Source organism: Brachyhypopomus gauderio, chromosome 21 (genome assembly GCF_052324685.1).
Source record: "Brachyhypopomus gauderio isolate BG-103 chromosome 21, BGAUD_0.2, whole genome shotgun sequence".
NCBI lineage: Eukaryota > Metazoa > Chordata > Actinopteri > Gymnotiformes > Hypopomidae > Brachyhypopomus > Brachyhypopomus gauderio.
Genome location: NC_135231.1, coordinates 1,864,741 through 1,878,672, shown reverse-complemented (window position 1 = coordinate 1,878,672; position 13,932 = coordinate 1,864,741). Strand labels below are relative to the sequence as shown.

Below are 13,932 nucleotides of genomic sequence, written 5' to 3'. Positions count from 1 at the left end.
TTTAACCAAAACACCAAATCAGCCAGGCTGCTACAATAACCTGATGAATATGGACCTAAAACGCTGCCATACGTATTTGAATTTGTATTATATTTACATTACATTTAATAAACTTGAAATATTTAATGGCGTAATTCATACATTTGAATTTTAACAATGCTTTTTTATGTTTTGAACTTGCGAGATGGTGAAATTTGCTGTTGGAAAAAAATACATTTCAATATTACAACTTGCATTTTTCACATGAGAAAAAATTAGATCCTTAAATTCAAACCTTTTAGAGCAATCGAACGCATTGAACACATTGATCACGGCGCTGCCTCACTCTCGGTCACGTGACACGTCTGTGGCGGTGAAGTATTGATCAGTCGCGTTTGTGGCGGAGAAAACTAATGGAGCACAACGAGGTAAGTGCATCCAAAGTTCTTCAGATTCACGTATTCGGCTGATTATTTATAGTTATGGGAAATAATCAACGCGCTACACGGCAAGTTTGATGTGTTGCGTTACGTAATGGTTGCGTTATAACGCGGGGGAACTTTAGCTAGTTAGTTAGCTTGTTAGTAGTGGTTAACTAAGAGCTTTGGTTGGTATGAGCTGCTCTCATATCAAGAGTTTGAAGTGTACTGATTAACAGTATCGGTTAAGTATGTGTTTCCCTCACGTAGTAACGTTCATTTGTCAGAATGGTTGTAGGATAGAAAATAGTTAATTTTAGCGCATAAAACAATCAGGGTCTTGCTAGTTCTAGTTATCAGAACTAGTTACAGGCTGTAAAACGGGCAATACGTTTAAACTTCGCGTTCAAAAGTATCGTAGTAAATGGTTTGATGTTGGCAGTTAATGTTTTAAATGCATAAAAAAAGAAAGGCATAGCAGAGTGTTCCAGAGGTTGTTCATGCCCCCATTTTATACATGTTTATTCATTCTTGTTAAACCCTTTATTTTCTTTCTACGATTGGCAGCACGGCGGGAATGTGTAGGATGCAAGAAAGGGTACAAATATTAGTTGTTTTCTTTGTGCTTGTAGGGAAATGCAGATGTTATCAGGTCCACAAGGAACCTGTTGTCCTTGTTGACCTCACAGTCAGGAAGTGCAGCTGGCCCTAGTCAAGATAATGTCAGGTCTCTTGTATATTTTAATGTAGTGAGCTAAATATTTTGTACTATGTTCTACAATACAAATAATATGTTGTGGTCAAATTTGTGAATATCGATGCTTTTTAATGGTTTTATGTCCTTTAGGCTTCAGTTCAGGGTGAGAGAGCAGCTGTTCAAACATGGCCAGGTTTTACTACCTATTTTGATCATGTTCTGTTAAGTAAATATGTACTCTATAACAAATTTACCTTTTCATACAGTCATTGTAATTGTAATTTTCTCACAGGTCCTTCCCTGGGTTTTTTACCAAAGGACAGGGGGGGGGAAGGGGGGGGAACGATTTTCTGCTGCTACAACTGTCCTCGGCAAACCAGCTAAAGTAAAGCCATTCATCTTTTACCTCCTACCTCGCCAATATGATCGGACACCTAAGGAACAAAACCAGTTGTTGCACACACAAGCTGGGTTGGGGCGTAGGACTGCATATATTGATGAAAATGCTACATACAATGAGGTATGTATGTTTGATGTCATAAAAAAAACAACATAGTCTTACTATTCTCAACAGACTATGTTTGATACGGTGTCCATCAAAACCCAACACCTAAAATGAATCCTGAAGTAAAATTCATTGTTTTAGTTCTGTTAAAAAAAGCAAATCAGTATAGAGGATAACATTTTCTTCATTTTTGGTGTTTTTTCTCCTCTACATATCATTTTTAGATATCTGCACAACTAAAGGAACTGTATCCACAATTAAAGGAACTGACAGGTGGTTGGCTTATCTACAAAGCCTCAGGTACATATAGGGATGTCTCTGATTATGCTTTACAGCAGGTTTCTTGCAAAAGTATACAATTGGGGAAGTCTGGGTATTCTCTAATGACAAAGTTAATAAAAGAGAAAGTGGGGCGGTGGCAGGGGATGCTGTCGACGGGTTTAAAAAAAACATTTGCTGTTTATAATAAATTAAATTTAGGAGGGTGTGGTACCCAAAAGCTCTCTCTTGTAACACCTGATGATGGTGGATACTGCAGCAAGCTTTTGAAAGTATTGGAATTCTGTATATAGCTCCTCTTCAGATGGAACTTGATACCACTCCTCTGCCACCAAACTCAGAAAGCTTCAGTGGCATGCCAAAAAAGAAGTGCCAGAAATGTGGCGTGTTTTACCCGCTTGTCATCCTACCTGCCCATATACAGTCCTGTGAGGTCATCAATCTAGAGGATGAACAGAGTGAAGAAGTCTTTATTGTGGAAGATCTAGAATGACCCTAATTTAGTTTCTGATATTGGAGGAATAAGTCCAGCACACCACCTTCAACTTGTTAATTGTTAATTCATTTACACAACTTGTTCATTTGTGTGTTTTTATCTTTTAATTGGTGTTTACCATATTAGGAGATGTTGCTGTTGGTGAAGGAGTGACAAGATACTTCTTTTCAGCAATTATTCAAAGGCTTAAAGCTGGCTTCAGTATTAATCTAGGTATGATGATCATTGTTACATATGTTTATTACTTTTTCTTGGAATTAGAAATATTGACATTCGTGTCCGTCTTTCAATTACAGGACATATCGAAAGGACATGCTTATTTGAAGGTGAACCGGGTCATCTGGTCCCTTTATCATCCCAGTTCCTCATTGAGGGTGACATGTTTCTAGTAGCTGGACGGATGCTGGGACATTCGTTCTTACATGGGGGGCCTCGGCTCCCTGGACTTAGCAGAGCAATTGTCCGTGTACTCCGAGGAGATTCACCTGAGACAGCCACAGTGCAAATAGAAGATTGTCCTGACCATGATATACGAGAAATCATCAAATTGGTATGTACATCATGTGTTTTAATTTTTTTTCTTTCTATTTTTATTGAAAAAGTTGTTGCAGCCATTTATGTCCAGGTTGATGGAGATGATGAACTCCGTGAAGATGAATGCCAGGCTGTCCTTGAGTCTTTCTTGGGATCTACCTGGCCCAACCAATACAAACAGAAGGTGGCTCTTTGAACGCCTTTTGTCACATGCGGTAACATGACCTATCTACACATTCCATTTCACTACAAATTTTAATACATTACATGAAGTTAAGCAGTATTGTATTGTGATTTTTGCCAACTCGGGGTGGCGAGTACATTATTTACATAGCCCGCTAGCTAGTAGCCACACGGCAACCGCGGACTAAAGATATCTTTATACTTCCTATAAGGAAACTACTAGTTTTAACAGACATTGATGAAAACTTAAATGTTTAAGGCAATAGTGTCTTAACATTTCCAGTCTTTTCCATTTGATAACAATCCACTGCAGCAGTTTTCTTGCCTTCTCCCCCATCATCCTCCAAAACACATTCATAAACCTCTCACTCAAAGAGTCTGGTAGAACTGCACAGCAGCCATGTAGATGTCAGCACCACGTGACTGTGATGTTGCTCTGGGGTCAATGAGGTCTCTGAGTGCTGTAAACTGCTCTGCTGTAAGTGGACAGCCTGTTGCAGGAACATGAATTCCAGCATTTCTAATGTGAGGTAACCCACTGCTCTCCCAGTCAATCTCTGGGATGTCCAACGCCTAGATAAAAAATAAAAAAGCAAAAATCAAGGAAGTGCATTGTACCAACCAATAGTTTGAGATTTCTTATGGTACTTGTGGCTTAAACCAGGTGTTCTAAACCCTGGTCCTGGAGTACCTCATGCCCTACATGTTACTATTTACCCTGCACCCATACCACCAAATACGTTCATTAACAAACCCTCCATTAGGTTAAGGAGGTGTGTTAGAGGAAGAAATACACAAAAATATGCAGGACGGGGTAATCCAGGGTCAGTGTTGAATCAAAAAATCTTCCAAGTGTATTAGAGTAAATACAGACATGTGATAGGTAACAACATATCCACCTCCTCATTTTGGGGCTCCTGAACTGGCTGATAAACGTGTCCTATTGCCCACAGTTGGTTTGGAGTCCTGTTGCCTTCTGGTGATTGTCCCAGCCATCTTGAAAAATGTCTAGGTCATCTTGAAGTCTTGGTACAAAGGTATAATGGCAATAGAAAATGTATGTTTGGTCTGCCATGTCAAGATAGTTGCCTTCCTCAAGATAGTGGAGAACATCATAGTACACACTGGTCACTGCAGTCCACACATCTCTCCATAATCTCTCGATACTAAAAAGTAAAAGTACTGCACCTCGGAAGACAGTAAGTACTGCTGTAGTAGCCTCCATTTACAATATGGAATGGTCCTGTTTCGAAATAATTACTTATAGAAAGCATGTTAGAATTCCTGAATAACATTAAAATTTGGGTTAAGGCCAAAACACAGGTAAAAGCATGTAATTTGTACTAAAAGCGTTAATTGTTACATTAAGAGCAGAAAAATCATCAAAGCCTACAATGTTACTTGAAAACAAGACTACAGTTTGTGTATCCTTAATCTCAGAGATCTTCACAGGATTAAAGAGAATATGAGAATGTCTGATACATATTTTGGTTTAAACGCACCGCTGGTTGTGGACACTTTTTCCAGAAATGAAACTGCTCCTCCCAGTACCACTGACTGAACATGAGGCGAGCTATCTGGACATTCTCAACTCCCTGATCCCCCCTTACTCTAAAATGTTACAGAATATATAAAAATAAAAAATATGTGAATGGCACAATTATTAACTTAATGGTACATATTTGCTACTAAGCAAAGCACTAGCAATGGCAAGGTCATGAGTTTGGCTGAAACAATTGTGAAAATTTTGTAATTAAAAGAGCATTTAAAAAATATGTAAAATATTACAATATGCTCAACATTTATTGGAAAAAAAAATTAAAAGCTTAAAACAGTGTAATTGTCATTATGTGCACATTTTATAGAGTACTGTAACATACCTAAGAGGGAAGCCAAATAATAACAGTTTTAAAAAGGTACTGCAATTCAATATATATATATGTGTGTGTGTGTGTGTGTGTGTGTGTGTGTGTGTGTGTGTGTGTGTGTGTGTGTGTGTGTGTGTGTGTGTGTGTGTACAAAAACGAAAACAGTAAACACTTATCAAATATACAGAGAAGTATACAGATGCTGTTTGAAAACAATTAGTTAGCTAACTAAGTTAGCCTACTCTGTACTAGCTAGTAGCTAACAAACCTGTTAACTAGTGGTAATTATAGCAAGTAGCTGTTAACGGAGGGCTATTTATCTAACGTTAATGTAACAAAGTAGTACAGCATATTTTCAGTTTTAAATGAGAATGTCAAGATGTGTCTGTAACAAGCCTTTAGCTCTCCACAGGTGAAGTTGTCAGTAAGCTAATCAAGCTAACTCTCCCCCTTTCAAATGCAGTGTCAGATATAGTGAATGAGGAAGTAGTGGTGCAGGCAAGGTGTTACCGGTCGATGAGAAAAAACGAGGAGCCCCATACACTACAGGTTTCTCAATATTCAGGAGTCCGAAACGATGCCCTACTCCGTATTCCTTAGAAACATCCACATGCATTAGCCGGTGCCCTCTAGTGCAATCCTAAAGGCATTTCCGAGGACTCCACGTTCTGTGCATTATATTTTATTTCTTCTTACACACCTGATAACGTGACCAGTGAAGGTAGCTACAGGGCAGGTGTTCTAATAAACTGGCAACTCTTTGTATATCACAAATGAGTAGAATTAGGTTCACTAAATGAGGGCAAATGCAGAAAAGTTAATGCTGTGGGGTCCTCAGGACTGCTGTAAGGATTGCCACATCATTGGACACCTAAGTCTAATGCAGTGCATGGTAGGATTTAAACTGTTCCTCAGTTTAATTTCAGGCACACAAAAAAACAAATCTCAAAACTATGTAGTGAATAGGGTGCAGTTTTGGACAGTTTAAAGTTTATAATTTGTTCCCTTCAGTTACATTGATCAGTCAATACAGGTAAGATGTCTGAACCAGTTTGACAGTTTAAAGTTTGCAGGTTCAAATTGTTGGTAAACAGTTGCATCCTGCAGTCAAGCAGTTGGTCTTTACAGTATATTAGTGCCCGTGTACGCCCCATGCTATATACTTATACTATATATGACATTCCCATACTTGCATGGGACTGTTATGTCTGATATACCAAACAATGTCAGTGTCACTGCTGTGAATGTGGTACAGAGGGGGTATTTTGCAGATCAGCTGCGGCTCTGCAGACAGTAATTGTACACTTAAGGTCACTGTGATGTATTGACCTGATAAAATGGCCAGTGAAGGTAGCTACAGGGCAGGTGTTTTAATTAACTGGTAACTCTTCTGGTGACTGTTTCTGCATTTGTTAAAGGGGATTCGTCCAGAACCCATAGATGAACTTGTGGTACGGAAGCCAAAGGCACCAGGACGAAGCTGTGTTAAGTCTACACTCTATCGAGCATACCCAGGTGAGTATTTTAACACTAGAGCTCCTAGAGAAGCGAAAAATTTCACAGGGCTTGGTAGGGTCCATGTAGCCCACTCCCCTGCTGTGAAGGGATTAACGCCCATTAACGCCCATAATATAATTTGGTATAATTAAGCAATAGAGAGGGACTGTGTTATTCATGATAACATAACACACAACCTCGAGAGTTGCTTTTATACAACAGTTTTTACAAAATAAAGAAAGAAAATAAGTCATAGAAGCCCTAAATGTCATACTGAATATGTCTTAATATTGACAATACTTTATAACGAGAGACAGCACTCGTTATACATGTGGAACTAGTTTTTGGTGGAAGATATTGTCAATATTAAAGCATATTCAATATAAAATTCAGGGCTTCTTTGATTTATCCTCTTTATTTTGTAAAAATTGTTGTATGAAAGCAATAGAACACTTGAGAGCATGTGTTATCGCGAATAACATCACGTCTGTGATGATGATATTCGAAATAACACACTCCCTCTCGTGTTCTGTTGTTTTAACATCGCCCACGCCTTTTTAGCGGTTGGTAGGACTGATAGTTTTTGTTTTTTAGGACCCCTTCCTGACCCAGCAGTTTTATCAGCTGGAGCCCTGTTAAGAGACCTTAGACCGATTTCTTCCGTTACCTTCAAGTGCGCAGTTTTGCTAACTCAATGAACCCCCAGTTTCCACTAACTCCACAGTCTACACCATTCGATGAGTTTTTAAGACCGCAAACTACATTTAAGAAAATTATTTCTCATCTATACAACTTAATTAGCTCGGTCCAAACTACACCCTTACTGAATCTTAAAGAACAATGGGAGAAGGATCTAAGTGTGCCCCTGCCCGATGATGACTGGCAGCAAATATTGTATAGGATCCATTCATCATCCTATTGTGCCAGACATGGAATGATCCAATGTAAAGTCTTTCATCGGGTATATTGGACTAAAGTTAGACTTAACAAAATTTACCCAGATGTGGACCCAAAATGTGATCGCTGCCACCAAAGTCCCGCCTCCCTAATACACATGCTCTGGCAGTGCCCATCACTGTTCACGTTCTGGACTGAAATCTTTTCAACACTATCAGAGGTTTTGGAGCTACAGTTTGATCCTAACCCTGTCAGCCGTATTCGGTGTTACACCACCTGAACTGTTCTTGCCAAAACATCGCTCTGATTTTGTGGCCTTTGTGACCTTATTAGCAAGACGTCTAATTTTATTAAAATGGAAGCTCCCTGCTCCACCCACATATCCCGAGTGGATCAGAGATGTCCTTCTGTATTGTACTCTGGAACGAATTCGATGCACTCTGAATGGTTCTCTCTCCAAATTCGAAAGATCATGGAAGCCTTTTTTTGCTTTTATGGAAAAGCTTTTACTTACAGCAATTCCAGAATAACGATATGACCTCTCTCCCTGTCTTCAAGGCCTGATACGCTGTTGTTGTTCAGAATCGCGTAAAAGACTGATACAGAGTAAGATATGGAGTGACGAGCTCCTTGCTTAGCGCCTAGGGACTATGTCTATGTAAGGAGGGGTTGGGGTGTTCTTTTATTTTATTTTTTATTTTATTCTCCTCTCTCTTATTAGTTCACTCACTCTGTGAGATGAATGTGTGTGTGTTGTCTTATGAACCTGTGCAATGGAAATCTCTGTAATATATGTACTCTGCTCTCCTATGTTCAGTGTTAAAATTAAAACTGACAATAAAAAGATTTACTCAAAAAAAAAGAGACCTTAGACCACAACCAGGAATTTGCAAGGTCTTGTGCGGCTTATCTGATATGAGAGAACTGAACCATGTGGGACAGGTCCAAATTTTGAGTCCACTAAAGTCATATCAGTGTCCACCAGTGGTAACACAAGAAATCAGTAAGCATGGTAATGCCCCCTTATTCCCACAGCTTCCAGTATATGGCTAAAAATTGGAACAACATCTTCATTTTGTTCCAAATTACCATCACTTTTACCATTTAGAGAGTTTAGAGATCACTAGTGAGTTATCCAGCATCATTGAGAAGAACACAAGGGGCCTGTCAGAAAAACCACTGTGGAAGCAAGTGCGTCAGCCACGATTGACCTCCAGCAGATTTGGGGAAGTTTGCAATGTTCAGGGGGAGTCATCTAGTCAGGCTTTAGCAGTCAGGATCCTAAAGGGGGTGCGGCAGACGTCAGCCATGAAGAGGGGTATTGACCTAGAGCCAGAGGTCTTGCAGCAGTATAGTGACCTGTGTAATGTAGATGTGTTACTGTCTGGATTTGTAATACATCCTGATGCACCTTACCTTGGTACCAGCCCTGATGCTAAGGTATATGATCCTTCTGCACATCTTCCCTTTGGGCTTGCTGAAGTCAAATGCCCAAACATTGACTGTATATCGGACGCCACACACATCAGGTTCATCAATGGTCAGGCCAAACTGAAAAGGAACCACAAGTACTTTTGGCAGGTTCAAGGCCAGTTGGTAGTAACTGGTTTGCTCTGGTGTGATTTTATCACATCTACCAAAAGCGACCTCACAGTTGAGAGTTTGGCGAGATGACTCTGTGCTCAGGGAAATGAAGATGAAACTTGACCTTTTCTTTTTCAACACCTATATGGAAACCTATCTGAATGTGCAGTGATGGGCCAGCATTTTAGTATTAAAGGGGCTCATATCCTACATTTTTATGTAACATTCTTGTACATAATTCATTGTTTTTGTTATTGTGACTTTATTTTGTCTGCCAGTACAGTGGTACCTCGAGATACGAGCTGCTCTATATACGAGCATGAACCACTAGGTGGCAGTACAGTACTATATGGAAAAAAAGATTTTTTTACAGTTTAAACATGTTCTCTGTTAATTTCTATTGTTCAGCATGTACGTACGTGTGTCCGGTGCATCGATCAGGTTCCTCACCCCCCGTACTCCCTCCCCCCTCCCTTTTGTCTTCTCAGCTTTAATTCGCCTGTCTCGTTTAGACTGTGAAAGTGTTTCTATTGTTAAGCATATGTGTGGTATGTCCGGTGAAGTGTGTGTGGTATGTCCCACCCCCCGCAGCGCCATTTAAGGATTACAGTACGTACTTACTGTACTGTACCATGTTTATTGATACTACTGTACTGTAATAACTATTTCTCCTACATTTATTTTATTGTTTAATTATACATGTTGCGTGTGCCTTTATTAATAAAGAACATGTCTTTTTTCCCCACATTTACGCTAGTTTTGTGACTTTTTTAAGGACCGGAACCAATTACAATACTTTACATTGTTAAATTGCTTCCAGAACCGAGCAGTTCGAGATACGAGCACGGGTCTGGAACGGATTAAACTCGTATCTCGAGGTACCACTGTATACTCAATGTTTTTGTGCAGTGGTTCCCTACCCTAGTCCTGGAGTAACCTAGAAGTTGTGCTTTATGCCCCCATGCTAATATGTATTAATATGCGGCGGGTAGTGTGCGCCCGTGTTAAACGCGAGGTCAGTGATAAGAGCAATGAATAGCCAACCATATGACCATAAAATAGCTTTATTGTAATGTGCTGTTATGGTACCAGACTAGGAGGGTTTGGGTTAGCTAACGTTTATATTAAAACTTGTCAGAAAGCTCTCTGAAACATAAAGTTACATTACTCTCTGGCCACGTCCAAAACTGCTACTACACTGAATGTGTAAAAAATAAAATATAATGAATAAAACAAATAAACGAATAAATAAAAGGACACCATGGTTTGAAGTGTTTTCAGTAGTGCAGTATGTAATGTTCCAGAGTGTGCTGTTTGGGACATGGACTGTCCAACATTAACGTTAGTCTTGTCTAGTCAGGAAACCTTAACATACATTTTTTGTCATTTCATTTCAGCATGCCACCAAAGAAACAAATAAAACCACAGGACACAACACTCCTGAGTTTTTTTTTTTTAAGAGCGGAAATAGTTTAAGTAAATAATAATAATCAAACCTGTTATATTATTTTAAATATTATGTATCACCTTATTAGGAGAGTACTGGTACAAAGATACAGTAACAGTGCAGAAGCTGCAGAGATCATTCATGCTTTGCCTTCAGAGGTACATGGATTATTTGGGCAAGTGGAAGCTCTGGTTGCTTTTAGTAGTCCATGTTTCATCCTCTGAGGCAGAGAGAAGTTTTTTGGTTTTTTGGTTATATCTGAATATAATCCATACATTGCATGCATAATTTATTTAAAGTTTGTGGACAACAGTCATGTTGTATTTTGTTTATTATTTGCAATTTACTGTAATTCCACAAATGTTCTATGTCACTATACATACAGTGATTAACTACCTTACCTACAGTGGAATCAGTTTATATTAATATTTTAGAGGATAGGGTGGGCTTTGATTTGATAGCAAATGTATGTCTGGGAGTGAAGACAGACACAACTAGGAAATTTAAAAATAAAAGACAAACAAGACATGACCGACAGGAGGGAGGCAGGACTGACACTGACCCATTTTCATGCCTGTTTAAAGACTGGTTTAGGCCAGTGGTTAGCAACAACCGAGAGGCCACTTCAGTCGCCGCTTTAAGTCATGCTGGTATTAAAAAATATTTTGTAGGTATTAAAAAGGTATTAAATTCAACTTAAGAATCTTTGTATATACCCTGATGTATTAAATCTGTATTTATATTACCAGCCTGTTACCTTAATTAATGAAATATGCAAACATTGTGTAGAAAAGGAACATTTAATAAACATTAATCATCAAATGAAATGTATTTATATAGTGGTTTTAACACAAAGCACCCTTATAGAAGTCCAGAATCATCAACAACAAAAAAACCCTGGTGAGCAAGCCAAAGGCAACAGTGGTCAAGGAAAATCTCCTTCAAAAACTATAGGAAGAAACCTTGGGAGGAACCAAGACTCACAAGAGGAAACATCATCCTGGTGCCATTAATACAGGTAATGAGTGGAGGACAGAGAAGCCTCTTAAAGAAGTTGTTACAGGTCTGTAACAAAAAAAAACATAATATAAACAAAAAACCTTCATTCCATCATTAAACATGAATAGAACTATAAATAATTTTGTATCTTTGTTTCTTCCAGTGTTAGAAGAATAATTTAGACAGGTACATCACTGTTTAAATCTAAGGGACCTTGGTAGTTGGTCATACAACAACCGGTAGTCCACAGCAGATTCACTGAGCCTGAAAGGGTAAGAGGAATGGTTGTGTCCCAGATGTGGTATTCTTTGACTCTTCTGATAGCTCTCTCCACCAGGATTCAGAGATGAGCTATGGCTTGTGTTTTCTCCGTGTCCTCCTTGCTGAAGCAGGTGGATTTCTTGAAGGGGGGGATGATGAGTGTTGCACCAACATCAGACAGCATCTGGTCAATGATAAAGCCCTTGTCTGCCATGCATGCATCTCCTGGTTCCAGTAGGCTAAGAATTCCAGACTGTTGTTATTTCCAGTCTTGTTGTGCCAGTCTTTGGCTTGGACTTGGTTTCTCAATTTCCATCACACCCTCGTTCCTCTGTGCTTTACTCCAGTACACCAACCTGGATGCTGAGGGAGCAACCAACTCCCAAAAGATCAAAAATACCTTCTCTGATGGAAAACGGATGTAGAATCTGAACTTCTCATCAGTTGCACAAAATCTGTTGATTTGCAGGCCCCTGAGCTGAGATTCTAATTCTCTGACCTTGACCTCCAATTCGCTGATTGTTTCAGCAGCAGCATCCAGGGCACCTGAAAAATGCAGACAAAAGCATCAGGGTAAAATATCGTCTTTACAATACAGACATTTATATGGAAGCCCATTCCCACCACCTAAAGTAAAAAAAAACACATATTAGCACATAAAAGCACATATTTTTTTTCTCATTATTAAGTAAATTGCTATCTCATTATTTCGAGATACTAAGTCATTATTTTGAGATACTATAGTATATAATGACTTAGTATCTCAAAATAATGAGATAGCAATTTTTTTTTTTATTTTACGTTGTGGAAATGGGCTTCCATACATTCCATTTATCTTCTTTATCAGAGCACTGTGTTTTAGAGCAGTATTGTGTAGCTCTTGTCGTGATAAAACGTTTAAAACGTTAAGTCAGTGCTTAATTTGTAAATCAAACGATGCCGGAACGCAAACAGCGGCATGAGACAAGGGGTCACTGAGGCCAACAATGTCACCGGCACGCACACAAAACACAACGCTTAGGCACACAAATGTCAAAATAGCAAGCCAATTCGTATATATAAATGACTTTTAAATGATTTACGTGTGTTTTATAAGTGTTTTAAGTGCAGAAGTGCATTTAAGTGCATTTTCAAGTACTTTAGCCTAAATTCCAGCAATTTACAAATCTGAAACACAAAGCAACATTAAAATTTGTCAGGTAAATATTCCTTCCCCTGTTTTTGAGGGGTGTTTCTTTATACTACTAACTAGCACACTAAATAATGTGACGCGGCAAGTATAAACGCCTCCTCCTCCTCCGGAGGTTCGCGCGATGTGTGCGGAGTCGCGCGCTACGGTCACTCGCGAAAGTATAACTAGCTTTATAGGGGAGACGCCTAAAGGCATCGCTAAAAAGGAGGGCTCTTATGTGATTTAGGAAGCCTGAATGTGGATCTTGTGTTTAAAAAATGTATTTTATAGAATTATTTGTTCAATTAATTGGTTCAACGCAGACAGATTTCTTCATAACTTATAATTAGTAGGCTTGAAAGTTACCGGATCGAGGCAGACAGTTCCCGGAACGCACCCTTCAAAATGAAAGAGTTCCCGGATCCTGTTCCGGCAGGATCCGGCTCAAATTAAGCCCTGGTTTTAGTGTACTAATGTGCTAATGTACTAATGTACTGAATGTGGTTATCTTGTTTTATCTGTGGCTAATTCCTTGCTGTCAGTTGCACCCAGTGGTGAAAATAAAAATTACATGTAATCAGTTGAACTCCCATTTCAGCTTACGGGAGTAATCACCACACCTTACAAATCTGTTTAGATGATTTTGTTCTTTCAAATTATAACCAAACATCACAAGCTTTTTGCTAATATCAAAACCTTTTTACTCTCCTTGTTTCCAACCACAATTCCCAGCAGGGCCGGAGTGGGCCACTTTTTCAGCCTGGGAGTTTCATGCCCAAATCCGGCCCAAAATTATATTTCCCTCCCAATCGGCCCAAACTAGAGATTGACATGAGCCGGCCCATCGGGAATCCTCCCGAATCTCCCGATTAGCCACTCCGGCACTGATTCCCAGCAGCTATAGTTGTGTGAAGTTGATCAGCACATTTCTGGCTTCTCAGGATGTACCACAGCACTAATCAATTTTTGTGGAAGGCATATGACCTCTTTCAGGTACCAGACACTAGGTGGATGAGAGCCCATTTTGAAGATATCCCATTTTGTTTTAAAACAGGTGAAAATACCATATCTTGGCTGTCTAAATGGGCATAATGGCAGGTTGTAGAATTTTACTGT

At 39.2% G+C, this 13,932-nt stretch overlaps 1 protein-coding gene across 5 annotated transcripts; it reads left to right on the top strand.

Annotated features, from left to right (window-relative positions):
* On the top strand, positions 1-7,599 carry LOC143484809 (uncharacterized). Of its 5 annotated transcripts, XR_013122723.1 has the most exons (10): positions 2-72; positions 282-407; positions 1,031-1,125; positions 1,246-1,288; positions 1,388-1,615; positions 1,825-1,900; positions 2,502-2,588; positions 2,672-4,129; positions 6,379-6,475; positions 7,052-7,599. XR_013122723.1 is itself a non-coding variant. In XM_076983738.1 (9 exons), the coding sequence occupies exons 2-9, from the start codon at positions 393-395 to the stop codon at positions 3,103-3,105; spliced, it is 903 nt and encodes a 300-aa protein (XP_076839853.1). In that variant the 5' UTR covers positions 1-72; positions 282-392; the 3' UTR covers positions 3,106-5,101. The 5 variants fall into 5 exon arrangements, 4 of the variants coding, with proteins under 4 accessions (XP_076839853.1, XP_076839854.1, XP_076839851.1 ...); XM_076983738.1 differs by lacking the exons at positions 6,379-6,475; positions 7,052-7,599 and having other exon boundaries at positions 1-72; positions 2,672-2,925; positions 3,001-5,101; XM_076983739.1 differs by lacking the exons at positions 6,379-6,475; positions 7,052-7,599 and having other exon boundaries at positions 1,535-1,615; positions 2,672-5,101.
* The last annotated feature ends 6,333 nt before the right edge of the window (positions 7,600-13,932 follow it).